The following is a 19,720-nucleotide window of genomic DNA, read 5'->3' as shown; positions in this document are numbered from 1 at the left end:
AGAGGCTGTGGTCTTTCGTTCGCCGAACGCTACTATCATTGGCGGACTTGTCCTCTTCCTTCTTCTTTCCGGGTCCACTTGAAGACACGCTCGGGGCGAGTGTTCGGATCGGGGAGCAGAAAAAAAGGCGTACGATCGTCATCATCATGCGTCCTTTTCGATTGAGGTCAATTGGACGGGGCGAAGAGACACCCGTCAAGGAAGCGCCGACGATATTAGGGGGTAGTGTGGCTCGTTCATCATCATTTATTTTATTGTAGCTTCAGTTCGCATTATACGATGTTTTCCCGGGAAGGCAGAAGGCTTGGCGGAACACGACGCGCAAAAATTTAAGTGCTTTGCTTCTCTTCGCAACACAGTCAATCTTTTCGTTACGACGAAATGAATGAAAACAGAAATATGTAAATTTGGTAGAAAAAGGCTTCATTTACTCCGGCCGTAATTAGTGGGAAGCGTGTATGGCAATGACGATCACGTGTTATTTTGCTATTCACTGCACACTGGCTACGATCCTCGTTTTCAAACATTACCCTTTTCCTCGCATGCTATAAAGAGTTGAAATATAAAATCAATGAATTTTTATTCAAACTGGTTAAATTACATGCAAAATCGCATATTTGTGCCAATACGAAAAGTGAAAAAAGGTTTGTTCACGGCGGATCGGTTTCCAAGGGACAGATTGTATAAGCAGCAAATGTCTACTTCGATCGACGAACCAATAGAGGAAGCATGCCAAACGGAACGGATCTGCATTGTATTGAAATTTATTTGACAGCCACAATAACCATCCGGTTGGCATGGCAGCAACACATTCCAAACGATTCCAAAAGAGACGATCAATTTATTTATCAAAATATTTTAAGCGATTGAGCGATAAAGAGTCCTTCATATTTTGCCAAGGGGTTTTCCTTTCTGGTGATGGCGGTCTCCTTTTTTATCCTATTATTAAATCAATCAACAGCATAAATCGTTACAGTGTTCTTAAATTTATACATTGTGTGGGTAATAATTTTTGATTCAATTCGGGGCCCGTGTTGTTTTGCTCTAAACGAACGATATTTTTAGTGACAATGCTGTCTGGCAACTGGCAACAAATACGGTCATACGGTCATACGGACGACGGTTAATTAAGATATCGTTCGCTGTTAAGCGAATGAATCAATCTATTGATGACCTTCCCACGCGCAGCGCACAAGATGATGTACTTTGGGTTGAAAATGGTTTATTTGTATCAACGATACAATTGGAAGCTGTTGATAGCTCTGTTGACTTTTGTTTTAGGTAGCATATGTTTTCCAAAAACCCGACAGACCATGAATATTAAGCAGATCGGGGGAATTATCTACGACAGTGGTTCCCAACCTTGTCGTGCCCACGTGATACATACGTGTATGTTCGAAAAAACAAAATCAAAATAGTTATTGGAACACTTTCTTAAGTTTTCGGTAACAAATAAATTAATTTTGTTGTTTTTGAAATTGACACATCTTGGGTTGACGGCAAAAGTAAAATCTTATTAGTATGTCTTTATTCAATTTAGCTTATTTGTAGCTACGTATTGTAGTTGAAAAATCATATTCTTATATTGTATCTTGGAATATGCCGGAGGGTCCGCGACAGACGAGCGGTAGAGCCGGTTAGAAAAATCGGCCCATGAGTTAATTCGATATCAGTGGCTTTTTAGCTAGATGCTCACATCATTCATGCAATGTTAAGGCATTTTTGAGAGGATATTTTTCAAAAAACATATTTCTTGCTATTGAGAAAGGCTATATAACGGCGGCGGGAAACGGTGAAAGCTTGCCCGTGTTGGTATGCCAGTATGCATGGTATGGTACGTGTTCTTTCTCTTCGGCTTCCAAACACTAACCTTTACCAACCGCCACCGGAGTTCACCGGCATGTCTCTGCGCTGGATGATAACGATTCTGCAGGTTATTGTTATGTTGCTGTGCCATACGTAGAGAGGGGGAGTGCTGGGAGTGGAAGGCTTCAGCGACATGCGCTTTTCCATGTTTTCCTCCACTGGAGTGAAGGTTGATGTCGTTCGAGGCCCATTCCCACAACTTGCGGTACAGTAACATCGGCAAAACGAGGGAAAAGGGTATATGAGGTGCCGTGGGGACACATTTCGATGTTTAATCGCGCCGTGGTGTGTTGGTGTGAGAGAACCAGTCGCGGGCAGAGAACCGGTGGCGCGGGTTGGAGAGGATGCAAGATGACAAAACGACACACGCGAATGCGTGCACAGCCCCCGGTGGTGGCGTTCCGTCGTGCCATCGGCGTGGCCCAATATTCAGATACGCGCGTTATTAGTGCGGCCGATAGGAAACTGGAAAGTTGGTATTTCCCCACCGGGTTAGGTGTGGAGGTCTTGTTGCAGTTGTTTGCGTGTGCGAGCACAACAGGTTTTTGACGAAACGGCCACAAACCTCCGGCCAGAGTGGCAGGTTATATTTGCCCTTCCCAGGTTCGTCCCCTCAGTTCCTGTTTCGGTGGCGTGGAATAAGTTGTTTTTCTCGTTTCTGATACCAAATTAGCGCCCTCTTCTCTGCACATCCGCCCTCTCGAGGGCTCGAAGCTACGCTGTACCGCAATTGGCCAACCGCTACGGACCCTACATTTGCGGGGCGACGGTGATGGTACGAGCTCGAGAGCAGGGAAACATGAAATGAAAGGCACAGAACCTAGCCACGGGGATGTGTGCCATAAAGAGGTTTTATTTTTTCCTTAATCGCCGAAAGAGAATTCTAAAGGCATTCCCCGAGAGTAGAGCGAGAAAAAGAGACAGAGCAAAGAATAATCACGCTACCAAAATGTTACAAAACATGCATTAGAAAGTGTTTTTGTGCCGACCCTTTACAGGTACTCCATTAAGAGTGAATACATTTGTATTCTGCCCCAACTGTTTGTACTTTACAGTATCGGTAACGCCATCGACAGTCCCAAAATGCCGCATCACAGTTGGGAATCGGATGACCGGACCCGAGTAAGTTGTAAATAATGAGTTTTTGCATTAGTCAACGCTGTGTTTCGGTCGTTTTTCGTGCGTTTTCAACGCACGTTTCGAACACGTGACGGGCGATTCGGACGGTTTTTCCATACGAAATTCGTATCGATTCGCATTGGAATAAAATAGAGTTTCTTGCCGTTGCTGCCACTGAGCGGGCAAAAACATTATTATGAATGATGATAAAGCACTTCATTGTGGTCGGCTGTAGCAACATGGATGTAAATCACACAAAGCACAAATCTCTGTAATGCCTGTGGTCACGGACCTACACACACACACACACAAACAGTAAACAAGGCTGGTCGGTAGGAAACTGTGTGGTGGGAAAGATTAAGCATCAGCCACGTTATCAGCAATATCAGTCGCGATCCGTCCACGCAGTAGGATCATCGAAAAGTTCTCTCCAGGCCAGTACATTGGGTTCGTAGGGTGTTTAAATGTGAATCAAACTTTAGGTTGAAACGGTTGGAACAAGAGGCATGAGAGTTTGGAAAAATGAGCAATTAGTTTAACTTCTCCGTGACTTTAAATTTGTTTACGACCTGAGAACGAAACGAAAAAGTCACAAATTTCAACGAGAGGATTATCACGGGTCGACAAACAAGCTAAATTGACAGGCTTTTTCCATTCGTACATTTTGATCAACTACTTTCCTAGGAGAGAATTTCACATTGGCAATATATACGCCTAATTTAGTTTGAATAACATTTCTTTCAACTGCATAATTAAACGAACATCAAGGTAATTGTGGAAATGTTTGAAGCAAACCGTGCACCTTTGGGTGAATATTTGAATCGTTTAAATGAATTACTGATCCACAATTCAACCCCGGCTGCCATACATTACTGAACACTGACTCATTCCAAGAATTCATTTTAAGTGCCTAACGTGTTTATGACGTCATCAACAGCTTCTAAAATGGGCGTTATTTGCGTTGGAAAATAAATTAACATTAATTTTCATTCCAATTAGCTTAATTAATTATTGTAGATCCTATCGTAAAAATCCTCGGCACATTGATTAGAACATTTTCCCTCCCTTTTCCACAGGGCACAGGGCGCCTCCATCGTGTCCATGTAGCAGGGCGCTTCCTCTTCTTGGAGTTTAAACAATTCTCAGCAAAAGCAAAGACGGCACACGAGCGACGTGTTTACTAATTCCTTCGGTAGCGCAACGAGATGACGCCACGTGCTTGCTCTATCGTCTGTCACGCGGCACGATCGCGGCGAAGGGAATAACCGTCAGCCTGTGGTGCGAGAAAGGTACACCGGCAGATCGGAATCATCCCACATCGGCCGGTGGAAAGCATTTCCGTTTGTAGCAGCCAGATAAGCGAGTTGTCGGGAAGGATCTCTAACCCAATGGTGGTTGATCGTACGGGTGTGTTTGTGTGGAACGAAGTTTGTTCACTGCGTGTGACGTAAATGGGACTTTCACGCCAGAGGAAACGTGCGCAACGAACGGCGTGCGCCGGGGCTGCCATCAACCACTGAGCTGCCCAGGGGCCTCTGGAAAGAAACCACCGCCCGGCCGGCCCATGTTTATTGGATTCAATAAATTTCAATTTAAAGCAAAACAAGCGCTTGATTGTTGACCAGCGCGCTCGGGCCCGTCGAGGGTGGGGCGGGCAAATTCCCGGGCAGTCGGAGGTTCCAGCGAAAGGTCGCACCCGGGAACCGCGGCGGCGGCGTCGGATCGTGCCTTTCGTGGGCCAGCTGATGATGTGCGCGTCGTGCGCGGGAACAAGTGACTGCAAAGACATTGACGACGACGACGACGACGACGGTGACGACGGTGACGACGACGCCGACGACGAAAGCGAGGGTGTGGTGCAGATATTGGGGGAGGTTAGGGACAATTCGGGGTGCGCTACCACTATCACCAGCAAAACCGACACCACTGGTACACACCATCATCCCTACACCCCCGTCCCTTGCGCACCCATAGGGTGAATGCGATACACAAAAGCCCCGAGGGTTGACCGATGGTCGGCCGGTTTTGGACGGCGCATTGTGCTGTACGTTCTGGACGAGATAACATGCCGAAATTGTCGTCTCCTGCCTGAGCAGTGCGCTATCGTTCGTTCCACTGGGCCAACATCATACGTCGTAGAAAACCAACCACGTTTCACCGAGTGGAACGATCAAGTTAATTTCTTCTGAATTTTCCCTTGCGTGTGACAACCGTTTTTGTGCAATATAAGGAACAACAACATCAAAAAGGATTTAAAAAAACGCGCTTCCGGTGACGGTTGCAGTTAGAGCTCAGAAGGGCTCATTTTCCCCCGATTCCATCGCACCCCAGGGAGGCCGATCAGGCCCAACGACACCGTGATTATGGATAGTGACAGCCCCGTTCAGGAGTACTACATTAACGACTAGGTGGGCCATCCTTGGGCTTGCTGGTCTGGCAGGAAACCACAAGGACTTGCAGCTCTCCAGTCTACCCAGCAGGTGCTCCCGTCGTGTAGTGTTAGTTAAGACAGCAGTTTTCACCTTTTCGAACTGAACCTTCCTCACCTATTTCTCGGTGGAGTCAGTGCGTTACACTAAACTTTGCAAGAGTTAGCGAGTGTGCCTTTTCCGAAGGCGCCCCCGCCAAAGGGCTTGCTGGGGGTTACGATCTGCACACCCGTAGACCGAAGACCGAGACCCAGCTGGTGCATTCAGTCAGTGTGAGTGTGTCCACCGTTTGGTTGGCCGAAAGATAGCGCGAGTTCGGAAATTGAACCCCGATCGTGACGAGTACTATGTTCATCTTGCGCACGCGTTTAACCTCCCATTGGTGTGCGGTGCCGGATTAACGTATTTTTTTTAAATCTCGGATTGTTGCTGAACTTGTGTACGTGAACACCGCCGACGGCGTTCTTCAGCAGCATCATCAGCGTGACAACAAGCTGCCAGCGGTAACGCAAAAGTAGTAGAGAGTAAGTGATAGCTGAAAAAAGAAAAGAATTAAAATTGTAATTCCCCACCACCGAATACTTAAACGCTTCGTGTCTGGTTGTGGTGGTGGTGCGCTAATATTTTCGTTTCGAATTTACTTTATGTCGCAGGAAAGGACGCATCCCGCGCCGGGGTAGCCAGCGGCCAGCGGAAGCCATTAGTAGTGTGTATCGGTACGCGTTAATTGATCGTGGACCGCTGCGGACCCGCAACCAGTAAACCAGTTCGCCGGAGCCCTGCTCACCTGCGCCGCCATCAACACGCGACGTTTCTGCTCGTTCGGACCACTTCGACCCGGGCGGTAGGGAGCGATTCGTAGCCGTATTCTCGTTCGTGGTGTCCGTGTTCAAAACCGCGGCCATCAGCAGCAACAGGCAGGTTTCGCGACAGCAGCAGCAGCGCAGCTCATTTTGTGGAAGGCTCTCGACTAGCGCTTTGCCCCAACCGGTGGTTAGTTACGAAACAAACGTCGGCCCGTGCAGGCGTGTCTTGTTCGAACGGTGTGAAAAGTGTTCCCCCATCAAAGTGTGCTACTCTCTTGGATCCAAGTGCAGGTCGCAGTGTGCTAAGGAAAGGCAGGAAAGCATAATTTCAGAGGAAACGGGTTCAGTCAGGAGAAAGTCTGTGCAACCGTGCCGTGTGTGAGACGTCGAGCCGGATTTGAGGGCAGCAGCCGCGCGCGTGAAACGTGGCAGTGTCACACAGGTGGTGGTGCTCCATCTACGCACAGTAGATTGACCCGTTTACAATCTTTATTCGAAACTGGGTTCAGTAGTGTCGCACTTTGCAAGTCAACCGGAGAGTCGCGTCAAGAAGAAGGTGAAGGAAAAAAACTCGGTTACAGTGGAGCTTTAGCGGGGGTGTGCAGAGGCAGCAGGAGCAGCACCAGTAGCATTTACTAGTTAGTGAGTGTGTGTGTGTGTGTGTGTGCGAGCGGCAGCTATACTTCGTCGTCCTAGCAGCGTGGAACCGCCGGAGCACATTGTTTAGCCAGTGCCTTATGGAGCAGGATATAATTAAGTACCCGGGTAGCATCGTACCATCGTACATGGTCAACAAGATGCGGATAGACATTGAGAATCCACTGCTACAGAGTCACCGTCAGCGCGAAACCACCGGAATTAAGAAGCTATACAACTCGTTCTTCGTTATGTTCTAACTGACTCGCGTCGAACTGATCAACCTGCACGCGACCGAGTGTGTGGGGTAGTGGGCGCGAGAGAGCCAGTACGATAGAGAGACGTAATTAGTGAAGTGCGTGTGCGTGTCCTTTCACCTTTGTGCCTGAGTGAGTAAATGAGTGAAGTCCTGCCCGTGGGAAGAACGTATCCTTTCTGCATACAATCAAGAGCAGAACAAGTAGGCCGGGGTAGCGATTCGAAGTGTTTTAGTGACCATCTTTATAGGAACACGCCGCAGGACAATCGCTGTGCGTTGACAAACTGTACCGGTCTTTAAGGAAATATTTTGTATTCGATTCATTTATTACGTTAACGGAAAACTTTTTTTTTCCCACCGCTTCAAACATATCCTCGTCGGGGTGTTAAACAACTCCCCGTTATCCTTCGAGAAACAACCAACCCTGTACCTGATCCCTCCGTGAGTTCGACGCACGCGATTGACCGGACTAACCCGGCCGTTAAAAGAAAACGTAAACGACCACTAGTGTCCACGGATACGACAACCCACGGAAAGCTCTCCTTGTTGCGTTGCCTAGCAACTGCACGCGTAGCGTTTCGCTGTACTTAGTACAAACAAGCTTTGTTCGACGAATTTCGAGTGCGTTACGTGCGTTACCGTACAACTGTTGGCGGTTACGAACTTCGACACGCTCGCTTTTGGTGTGTAGTAGATGAAATAGTTACTTACAGCGTGAGATCGTGATAATAGGATGTAGGCTCACACACTCGTCTCTCTTCGATATTCGGTTTGGTGCATAAAAAAAAAACACGCACCACACATACTTTCTTTCCGTCACTCGGCGCGTCTTCGAAGTACGTTCGAATTTTACAAGAGCTTCGATCGCGACTTCATACAAGGCAAACCCGAACTGTATTCCAAGTAAGGAAAAGTGGTCCACGGAGAAGCTCTTTTGTCGCTTTCCCTGAGAACGTGACAAACAAGCGTTCAGCACTTACGGCAGCAGTAGGAGGAAAGCAGGAGGGTGCTCCGTTCGGTGGACGGTTCGCTGCTCGTTTACGCGAATGGCGACGGCCGTATCACTGTTGGCCAACCTATGCAACAGCGCCTTTGACCAACAGCACCACCACCAGCAGTCACATCAGCAACAGCAATTCTTTTCCCCGTTCGCGGCCCAAGGACCGGAAACGCTTCAGCACCGTTACACCAGCGCCCCCGCAGCCGGTGGTGGCCGCAGGAGCGAAGGGAACGGGAATCCGTGCTTCCATCTCGACGCGCTAGACTTTCATCTGCTGAGCCGCACATTCGAGGAAGAGATCGAACAAATGGAATACTCGGGCAACTCCAGTACCTACCAGTATCATCAGCAGCACGATCAGCAGCAGCAACAGCAGCAACTTTCTAGCGCAACAAGACGCCAGAGACAGGGACAGCAAGATTTCGAGCAGGTAACGATAGCTCCTCCAGGGGTGAAAAGAATTCCCCTCTTCTATGCATACATACAAACACAGACAAGGACAGCAAACCATGTTGGCCTTCACAGAAGCTGTCGCAAATTACCATAAGGAGAACGATGCCCCCCCCTCCCCTCACCGGCTGATGTTGCGGTGTCATCAGGACTCCAGATCAGGGTCGACTTCTTCCGCCGATCATTTACCTTACCGCTCGGTTTTCGACCGTCATCGCTCCCATCCATTCCTCCAAGGAGACTTGACTTGCGAAGCTGCCCGACGAGCCTAGTTATTATTCGCGTGACCCTGTTTCGGCGGTATTCTGCGACCCTGGGATGGTGTGGGAGTTCTTATTCTTCACATCTTCCACATTGGGGCACCGCCATGCTGGTCTCCAAGATTGTCTGAAACCGCGGCCGGTGGGGATTAGCCTCATGTCGTTTCGGCTTAATTTGACAAAGTTTGCTTCATTTTTGCTCGCGAGTCGCGACCACCAACCCTTAGCCCCACGGACGATTGTACCGTATCTTATCTTTGGTTCTTGTTTTTTATTTGAACTAAGATTACGGGTATCACTCTCGATGGCTTACGAGCTGTTGGTTTGGAGGGAAACATTGTCAGGGGATGTACTTTTCCCTTTGTGGGACCAATTCCTCTCAACTTCCGACTCAAACGGCTCGGACGCTTTTTCCTTGCTGATAACCGTTTCATTTCTCGTCCTTCCTGTTTGTCCAACTGATTTTTATTTTGCTGATTGGTACTTGACCCAATAAAATTACAAGTTTTCATTACACAGAATGGAAACAGAATGTAAGAAATAGTTTCCTTGTGAATGTTTTAACCAGTTATCGGTAATTCTTCCCCCTCCCCCTCCCTCCCTCCCTCCCTCCCTCCCTCCCTCCCTCCCTCCCTCCCTCCCTCCCTTGCTACTTAACAATGCAATCAGAATGCGATTTCACAGACTGTACGACTGCACCACGATATGATGCTCTTGAAGCTATTGATATAGTGATTTAATTGGTGGAGAATGCAGCGCAAAAAATGAAACAATCCAAGCACACAATGTGAAGCAATGGCTCTTGTTTAATGTATCACTTAATAAAGAAGGGCACTGCATGTATTTTTGGCAAATCTGATTTGGAAACAATTGCGAATTGTGTGATTCGGAAATATCTTGCATCCATTCAGCGTAAATCTTCATATCTTGACAGGTGGCTTATAGAGAGCTGACCGATAACACGTAGTAGTGGAAAATGGCCATCGAACCACTTTTGCAACTCACACTTTTCGCAGATCGCCCATATAGGATGGCCACCTTGTAGCGATGCAATTAATCAATCATTTATCAACGAACGACAATTTGGCGGACGGCTGAAAGAGGGGTTTAGACGCTCGGTTCGGTGGTATCGTGCCATATGGCGTCAAGATATGTGCCCCGAGGTCAATGCTTGAGGTCGATGCTATCAGCTGAAGAAACAGAAAGTATCGCTTAAGGCAGGAAGAAGAAGGGAAAACGGGTTATAGCTAAGAAGCGTTTATGATAACTCTGTCTGTATCAAAAGAAAAATCGGTTTGAAATGGGGAGTATTGGATCGGTTTTCCTAATTTAGAATAATTCAAAATGGGGAACTGATGAAAGTTTCACTCGTTGTTTTCACTGTCTTTTCAAATGCAAATAACGATTACTATTCCAGAATGTTCGATCGATAAAGGCCCATCAGCTGTAATAATAATGAACCTTTTTTTGGGGACCGTGAAACAGTTGGTATAGATGGCGGGATGCAGTGTTTCTGCCAGCTTCCTCTGGTTGGTTTTTGCAGGTTTTTCTGGGACTGGATGGTACGCGCAGTACATCATAGCTTTCGCGTTTCACAAGCTACCTTGCCCCAATTGGAGGTACCACGTTTGGGAGACGACAAATGTTTGCGGCCCTGTTTGGGAAGCAACACTTCTAGAAGCTTCTCACGCCAGCATCAGTTGATCAAATGAAACGGTTTTTCAGATCCGTGCCTAAAAGGCACCACAAGACTGAGGTGACACAGTGTAGAAAACAAATCCCCACCGGCGCGAGTGACTCGGCCAGACGATGAGGGTTGTGTATTTGGCTTTTAACTCTTTTCCAATTCATCTTCTCGCGCGGCAGATCCCTTCCGGTTACAACTTGGACAACGAGGACACGTACAGCGGTTCGCCGAACAACTTCCAGGACTATCAGAACAACTTTGTCGATTCGCCACCGGATTCGAAGGAACCGTGGCCGGTCGAGTACGGCAAGATGCACACGGCGATCGCCTCGACCAGTGGCGCTGCCAGCGAGACGGCAAACGCGTCGACGGCCGTCACAGCGGTCACGGTTGCAACGGCGGCTGTTGCCGCGGCCGCAGCGGTATCCCAGCAGCAGCAGCAGCAGCAGCAGCAGCAGGACACCGGTTCATTCATGAGCAACTGCATTCTGCCGAGTCGCAAGCGGCGCATGGAGTGGATGTCACCGCAGCAGGAGGACACCGATGGGTCCGAGACAAAAATCGCCAATATCGAAAAGGAGCGTGACACACAGCGTAAGGGTAAGTGTTTAGCGGTATTTGATGGTGATCTTGTTGGTTTAAACAAAATGCATCGATTGTAGATTCTCTCCAGATTGCTCTAAAAAGCAAATCACAAATCCAATAGCATTGAAATACTGAGGGATTTGCTAATTTATTATTCGATTCTCGATTGATTTAGTTTTCTAGAATCAAATTTTTCTCTAAACCCTCCTTGCCCGGTTTTCTTAATTTATCTGTGTGTTGATAAAATTAAGCTTCAATCAACCGTCTTACACCGGAAAAATGTAGGAAAGCTGAGCCAGATATTCGTGTTAAAGAGCAAAATCGAATTCAGAAAAACACGAACCAACATGGGTGATGGAACTCGATTCCAACATTCCAAAAGCTTTACAGTTGGTACAATCCCGATTTCCTCTCGTGCGCAAGTCGATCAGGCTTGAATTAATTGGCTTCGAGGGATGCATTTCGATATTCCTTGAATTCTGTGAAATTATTTGAATAATGAATGCAAATGGATTTGTCGTCATTTCATATCAACCAGTTCCTCGTTCATTCTCATCTGCGCAGATCGTGGGTTGTTTAATTTAAGCCATATTTTGCACTGCCTAGAAGAGCTGGTTGGTTCGTTTACTTTTGTTTGCTTTTCTTCGTCGTACACTCCCTGTGTGGTTATCAAGAACCGGTTTAAATTTTTAACATGTAAACAAGTCTATAAGGCGTACATATCAAGCCAGACGACGCAAACACTAACAGGCGGAACAGCGAAGCAGAGATACATCAGGTCAGGAACGATGCTCTAGTCGGCATGCAGATTTCTAGATTTTTATTTGTAAGGCGGCTGAATGAAAAACGAAACGAAAAAGTCCTCACCTATTGGGAGAAGTAAAGTTGCGGTAGTTAAACTGTTGAAATTGTAACGCTCGCTTATTCTTTCACCGTATGCCAACCCGCTACCGAGTCACCCTGATAAGATTCTCCTGATGAAATGTAGTCCCAGCTCGATTGAAGGTTGTAGAGTTCGAGGTCTTCCGACATGGCCAGTGGCAAGAAATCTCTCCCCACAGGAACCACAAACAGTGCGCCGCCACGAGTGGGGCCTGTGAACATATGAGAGAGAGCCCACCGTGCGTCGAGCTCTCGCAATTCCACGATGGAAAAGGTCAATTTTACGTCATCACGCCGAAAAGCGCCGATGGCGTTGTTGAACCGGGCACACTGATAAGCGGTCTCTTCCCTGAGCCTTTGGTGCTGCTGCCAATGGGTTCCCTGTGCTCAGGTCACTTCAGTCTCAGTCAATAGTGTTGAGAAGCCACTCGAGCGTTTGTTCGAGCGCGTTATTTTATGTCTGGGACGAACGGTCGGACGAGGATTACTATACGGAATCCAGCATCGGTGGAACCACGGTGCGATTCAAGTACCACGACACTCTGGTTCCTCTCAATGAGCTACCGGAAAATTCGTCCCGAAGGAAACATTTCAAACGTAACCCTCCGTCGGTACGTCGGATGCTGCACTTCGCTGTAGAACACTCGCGGTCCCGCGGCTCTTATGGCGTACTTGTTGGGCAGTAAATAGCTCCCCAGAAGAGATACTTGAAAGGTGGCCGGGGTAGCACAACGTTCCAACCACTAACACCAACAACATCATCGCTTCCCTTGGGGCAACGTTGGTTTTGATTTATTTATTGCTGTTGATAAAGTGTAAATTTATCAAGATAAGTGCTCCGGCAAACACGCAGCACCCCGCGACAGGTTGGTCGGCTTGTTGGGTGTCTCGGAGATTCCTTACACCCTGCGTCCGGTTGACATCCGGTACTGGACACCCCCGACATGCTCCCGTCATCGTTCGTTCGTTCGTTCGCTGATGCTAGTGTGTGCCGTTTTGCCTTTTCACCAGCGTTTGATAATGGTTTCGACTTGTCGTGGACAGGGCAATTGCCACCACTGTAACGTGACATCGATCGAAGTGGATTGTGGTGGACCCGATCGGACGGGCAGACGATCGGGGTGTGATCGATAAGAACCAAAGGATGCGTCAGAGAAGCATCTACAGTACCGACTCTGTGCTGTGCTCATGGGTTGCTTTTCTCTTCGCTTCACAACGGTGATTCGTGAAAACTTTTAGGGATCTAGTCTTCTGTGCTGCCTATTGCGAAGTAGGGCTGTGCGTTTATAGTAATACCCGTTTGTGGCAGTCAACCCTTTGCTGGTGGGGACCTGAAAACTGAAGCAAAAAACCTTTAACCATTTAGCACCATGTCGCCGTAGTGTAATACCTGCCTCCGTCAGCCATATTCAAAGCAAACATTTCGCGCTCATGATCGCTATCACCGCGGGCTAGAGATCTGGAGGAGGAACACCGGATTGGAACCTTTTTCGGTAGGAAAACCTTTCTTGTCTCGTCGTCATCGTCGTTTGCTTGCGTCGCGTATTCGTGCTGGTTGGTGCTCCGTCTGTTTACCGTCGGGATTAACCAATACAAACCGTATCAGCTAGGCGCTCAGTGCAGCCGGACGTAGCGGTAGAGTGCCACCATCTCCTCCGGATAGTGAAGATGTGATGGATTATAGCTGTTGTGGGGTTACTTGCATGCACTCCCCTATCTTGACGTCAGCCATCCGCGGTTCGAAGCGCACAGACTGTGTCGCACCGAAGCTGCTGCTGTTCGCTGTTGCCGAGCCCAAAGGACTGAACGTAAAGTGGCGCGATTCCTTCGTACGGTGCACCGACTCTCATAGTCGTCGCGCGAGAGAGTGGGATTGATAGCAGCTCCCCGTTGGGACATATGCTCACTGGACGGAATAGAACACTTTCGGAACCGCGATTACCAGCCAGCCGCACGTAGTTGTTGTAGTAATAAGATTGTGCTACACAGATCCGGTAACGGACGAGTTTCGTTGGCACTGGTTTCGACTTTGGTCGATGGTGCTTGTGGCCTAGCCCCGGGGGTTCATCTTGGCGCTGCGATACTTGGCATCGCGGAAATGTGCGAAACGTACGGCTTCGGTGGTGACACGATGGACAAAGATTACGTGCGGAAGCGGTTAAAATGTTTCAATGGCATCAACGCGGCCGTTGGCGGTAACCCAACGCCCCTCGCCAATGCCGCCAGTAATGAGGTCGGCGGTGGAAGTAATCTCATCACCAACAACACCTGTAACAGTACGGCCAACAACACTGAATTAGGTGATAATTTGATTATCCTTCCCAACCCCGGCATAACCTGTTGTTGAAGCCTACCATCATGTGTTAGTGATCATCCGTTGAAATTATCATCCCAACATCAGTTGGGAAATGCTTAATGTGCAGATTTCTTACACTTCATTTCTTTTTTGTCTCTTTCCAAAACTATGCTCTTTCTCGCCGAACAGGAAGCATGCGTTGGGCCGATGATCTCGATCTGGACCTCACCAACGAACTGTCCAACAATGGATACATTAGGTAAGATTAAACAACGGATGGAATAGGGGAGAGTTTTGATAGAGCCATTAACTTAAATGTCTGTCTTCCTAACAGCGACTCCCTACTGAACTTTCCCGTGTTCAAGCAAGAACTCCCTTCGCCGCCACAAAAGGTACGACACGCTGACTTGATTTTACATAACCGGAAGGGAATTTAACTAACTAGAGACGTTTGTTTTCTTTTCTTACTCTAAGTCACAACAACAACAGCATCAGCTGCAGCAGCAAGCGTTGCATCAACAAGCCGGAGGATCATCCGGACAGGATCACCCGCAGCAAGTAACGGCTGCCGGTGGTGGCCTACAGCAACAAACGCTTGGTGGTGGCGGCGGTACCGCCAGTGGGGGAAATGGGGGTAACAATCTTCAGCAACAACAAGTCGCACAATTCCAGCAGCAGCATCAGCATCAACAACAAGGACAAAGTCCGATGAATGGCAGTGCGCTGATGAGTAACGCCGTGCACAATGCTGCGCTTGGTTCTTCTGGGCTCAGCAGTCTGCAGAACTTTCTGCAAAGCAACCGACTAGATACCGATGCAACGGGAGGTAAGACTAGGGAATGGATAACAGTTGAAAGGCATCACCGTGTATGGATTTTTTTTTCCAAAAAGAACCTCAAAGTTGGTTCCTCGCTTGACCAGTTGGAAACTGTGACTACTTCATTTGGCGAGTTTCCTCATGACATCGCTTATTTTAACACAAGAATACAAATAGTGGTCTTTTTGACGCAATTTTTGTTTTTTAAATTTTGAAAATTGCCGAATTTTTTTTCCAAAAAAAGCTTAAAAATAAAAAGTTCCATTTAAGAAAATAATTTCAGATTGTTTTGTTCAATCAGTTCCGAGACCAAAACTTGACTAGGGCCGAATGCTTATTAGTGATCATTTTGACTACTCTTTTTTAACACGCAACTTCGTCATTTTTGAAGATTTTTCTTGACTATCTTTTGGTGTTTGGTGTTAAAACAGATCGGGTAATCTTTTATGTGTTCAAAAAAAAAAAAAATCTTGGAAAAAAAGTTGATTAGAAAGCAAATATTAAACCAGATATTGAAACAATAGTTTCATATTTTTGCGATTACAAATGACGTCATAAATTGATCTCAACGATCAAAACTAATGCCAATTTCTAATGCATCGAAACGTGAAATTAGTTTTCGAAGCTGACTTAATGTAATTTTTTATGGATTTGCTTTTCAAAAATATAAAAGTTGAAAATTATTCCGAGCCTATCTAACGGAATAACGGAGAGGTGCATCAAAAACGCCCAAAGACGCCAAAATGTCAAGAAATAAAATGCTCGAACTTTTTTTTTTATTTTTTCTTATGAGTTTACATTAACCATTGTAAATTCGAAGCAAATACGGATACACATGAATTGAGCCTTCTCCCTGAATGCCGAACGTTGCTTATTTATAAACGAATATTTTCAGTCTATGAGCACAGGTTTTGCAGATTGTAAATTTAGAAGCATATCACAACCACCCAAGCGCGGCACCTGGCCTGTTCAGTTATCATGAAGATGCAAATTATCATTCAGCCGATCAGGGCAGCCGGTTTGACGGCATCTTTCCCGTTTGTTGCCAGGTAGGGCACGACGTTTCACTCTGGCACCAAAGTAACCCAACAAAGGGTATGAGGTAGCATTGATGGCGCAATGTTTAATTCACCCTCGATAGAAGCAGGTTTTTCGGTGTACTTTTCAAGGTAGCGGAGGAATATCGCTTTGACTGACGACAACTGATGACGGCTATTGTTCCGTCTCTTCTTTCTTGTAGCTGTTTTGCAGATGCAACAGGATGGAGCACTAGCAGCAGCACTGGCAGCGCGCGGAGGTGAACATGCCGCTGACGACCACAATCGGTACGAATGGGAGTTTGGGTGGCTGATGTCTGTAGCGATCGACAACGTCCTAACTAAAAATTTGTTGTTGCTTCTTCCACAGATTCCAGTACGTGCTGGCGGCCGCGACCTCGATAGCGACGAAAAACAACGAAGAATCTCTCACCTACCTCAACCAGGGCCAGAGCTACGAGATCAAGCTGAAGAAGCTTGGCGATCTGTCCCCGTTCCGGGGTAAGATTCTGAAGAGTATTATCAAAATATGCTTCCACGAGCGCCGGCTGCAGTACATGGAGCGGGAGCAGATGCAACTGTGGCAGGCTTCCCGTCCTGGGGAGCGCATTTTGGATGTGAGTTTTGCAGTACATATAATTGTTGAAGAAATCTATTTTCTATTACAGTGCAACTAAAATTGTTCCCTCTTCGTTTGCGATAGGTTGACATCCCGCTGTCGTACGGATTGATGCAAGTGCAGCCGACCAGCAGCAACCTGCTAAACACGATCGAGGTGTTTTGGGACCCGATGAAGGAGGTCGGCGTTTACGTGAAGGTGAACTGCATTTCCACCGAGTTCACGCCGAAAAAGCATGGCGGTGAGAAGGGTGTACCGTTCCGGATACAGGTAGAGACGTACCTGGACAGTACCACGAACGGTCTGTCGAACGGTGCGGCCAGTGCCGGTGACGACAAGGACATGATCCGACCGCTCCATGCCGGTGCTTGTCAAATAAAGGTAACTGGGTAGCATGCTCGCACAAAGAGGTCGCGCAAGATCATTAACGTGTGCCTTTTCGAACAGGTGTTTAAACTGAAAGGAGCCGATCGAAAGCACAAACAAGACCGAGAGAAAATACTCAAGCGTCCCGCCACCGAGCAGGAAAAGTATCAGCGTAGCTGCGACTGCACAATACTGGCGGACATATCGACCGACGCGGTTCTGTTGCCACTAGGTGGCAGTTTCAGTCCGGACCAGTAAGTACACCCGTTTTTCCCATTAATGCCTTCTCTCCCCGGTCCCCGGTGTACGGCAGCAATTAGACAATTTTGCTTTTCTTCCCTCGACGCAGCATTAAACGTAACGTGTCGCCACTTTTGGGTGGACCCGCCTCACCGGGCCAGTTGAACAAGTTCGAAAACATCATGTCGAGCGTCCTATGTGGTGGTGCAAACGGGGGAGGAAATACCGGTGGCAACAAGACGGCGGCCACCGTTTCGACGGCGGCAGCCGCTGCGGCAATGGTCGCGGCGGCTTCAGCAGCCGCGGCGCAGCAGAACAATCCGATCGGCATTAGCAACGTCAGCTCAACCAACGGTATGTGCAAGGCACCGACACCGATGGACCAGTCGATGGGTGGCGTCATGTCGCCACAGCAACCGCCCAGCGAGCTAGACGATTATGTACCGACTATTACGAAAGAAACGAGCCCAGGGGCGCTGGCGCAGTGGCTGGCCGTGCACCGGCTGTCCGCCTACAGCAAAACGTTTGCTCAATTTTCCGGCTCCGATATATTGAGGTAGGCGATTTGTTTTGATCCCGCGAGGGTTTGTAAATTATGTCAATTATAACATTTGGAAAACTTTCCCCCCGCAGAATGTCCAAAGAGGATCTTTGTAAAATATGCGGCTTGGCCGACGGCATCAGGATGTTTAATATACTCCATTCAAAGTAAGTATGAAAAGACGGTTTAGCCAAGGTTTAAATTCCAGGACAAAAAGAGGATTTAAAAAAAAATATTCTCAAATCAGTAGAAAAAGAGAAATATAGCCCTCGCTCTTGTTAAAATGTGTTTTGGACAGCGAATAAAAAACGCTTTTGCGAAAACCAACACAAATTATAAGTTATTACAAACATAGCGAAGTTTAAACGACGAAATGGTGTGGCTATAAAAAAAGGATTTGGAAATTGGTGAATTTTACTGAAAACTATCAAAAAGTAGCATTACCCTGGGCGGTTGTTTGCCGTACAAAGGTTGCTTGGTTTGCCATATATGTCGTACAACGGTTGCTTGTATCAAGAGTTGTCCCTTATGCATTCATACGAATCTTTTGTCCAAGATTCATTCATATGAACCTTTTATCGAAGATTCATTCATATGAATCTTTTATCGAAGATTCATTCGGGTCTTTTAGGATTTGAATGTCACAATATTTATGAATCCTTCGAAACATTAATGAATCTATAATTCTTCTTTAAAGGATGTGAATAAAAAGAAAGGATTTTTCCAATTGTAGTGAGTTTGTGGGCTTCATTAACATGATCAAAGAATTATGTATTTGAAAATCGAAGCAAAGAGTAATTCAGATTTTCATGAATTTCAAACTGAAAGACTCTGATCTCTAATCAAAATTGAATGTGATTTTTGTACCGATGTTTTAATCTTTTCTTAATGCCAAGATAATCATTCACTAAACCGAGCTTGACCCGCAATTTTATTCTTTCTCATTATCATTCCTGCTCCCTAGGGCCATCACACCACGATTGACGATCTACGTCAGCTTCGAGGCAAACATCTACCACGCGATCTTCCTGCACTCGAACACCATCCCGGAGTTAGTGCAGAATCTGTCGAAAATACCCGGCTTCCTAGAGGCGATCAATGCGATGAACAACAGCGCCTCCGGTTCATCCGAGGCCGGGCTGGGCTGGTCCGGTGCCTTCGGCGGACGATCCGGCGGTTCGGGTGGTGTACTGAAACTGTCCAATGGCATGGGAGGACGCCACGGCATCGACGGGCATCTGTCTACGCCGTCCCCTTCGTCACCGCCCATCTCGTCGTCCTCGAGTGTGGCCAAGCTGCAGCTGCTGATCAACGGCCCGGGCGGCATCCAGGTGCTGCTGACGGAGGACGTGCTCAACAACGTCAAGGACGAAACCCAGTTCCAGTTGGAGTTGAAACCGAACGGGAATATATTGATGAAGGCGGTTCACAATGCGTCCTCGAGCAGTGCCGACTGCTCTATCGACGAGGATGGCAATTAGTGGGAGCGTGCATTACACCAGCAACAGGTGTATCGGGGCGGCAATTTTACTGGAGTTTTCCAATGATTATATTTTACCGTTTTTTTTTAAATTTCTGAGAAACTTATCTTATAGATTTTTAAAAGGGCAGTGCCTAGGTTGTAGGGGTGATAATAGGACGAGATTTAAGTCTTAAAAGAAGAGGAAACATTGCCTAGCGCGACGTGCAGATACGAAGGTGCGTGATATGATATTGTGCAATGTGATGCGGAGCAGAATCCAGCGATACACCATCGCTCTAAGGGATTTTCCCTCGCGCAAGTGCTTGTTAGATGCCACTCAGGGTTTGTTTCGTGTGTGACGCC

General features: G+C 47.3%; 2 protein-coding genes across 2 annotated transcripts; both read left to right on the top strand.

The window, feature by feature from the left end:
- Positions 1-6,237: 6,237 nt before the first annotated feature.
- On the top strand, positions 6,238-7,125 carry LOC131282712 (uncharacterized). Its single transcript, XM_058312243.1, has one exon. It carries the CDS (start codon positions 6,958-6,960, stop codon positions 7,114-7,116), a length of 159 nt encoding a protein of 52 aa, XP_058168226.1. The 5' UTR covers positions 6,238-6,957; the 3' UTR covers positions 7,117-7,125.
- A 1,036-nt stretch (positions 7,126-8,161) lies between these two features.
- Positions 8,162-19,711, top strand: LOC131281514 (uncharacterized). The gene is made up of 12 exons (XM_058310848.1): positions 8,162-8,545; positions 10,692-11,112; positions 14,465-14,534; positions 14,610-14,667; positions 14,723-15,101; positions 16,333-16,417; positions 16,500-16,746; positions 16,833-17,129; positions 17,196-17,368; positions 17,464-17,910; positions 17,988-18,062; positions 18,860-19,711. Exons 1-12 carry the CDS (start codon positions 8,162-8,164, stop codon positions 19,374-19,376), a joined length of 3,153 nt encoding a protein of 1,050 aa, XP_058166831.1. The 3' UTR covers positions 19,377-19,711.
- The last annotated feature ends 9 nt before the right edge of the window (positions 19,712-19,720 follow it).

This window comes from Anopheles ziemanni, chromosome 2 (genome assembly GCF_943734765.1).
Source record: "Anopheles ziemanni chromosome 2, idAnoZiCoDA_A2_x.2, whole genome shotgun sequence".
Classification (NCBI taxonomy): Eukaryota; Metazoa; Arthropoda; class Insecta; order Diptera; family Culicidae; genus Anopheles; species Anopheles ziemanni.
Note: the sequence above shows the minus strand (reverse complement) of the source record. Positions and strands in the feature narration are given on the sequence as shown.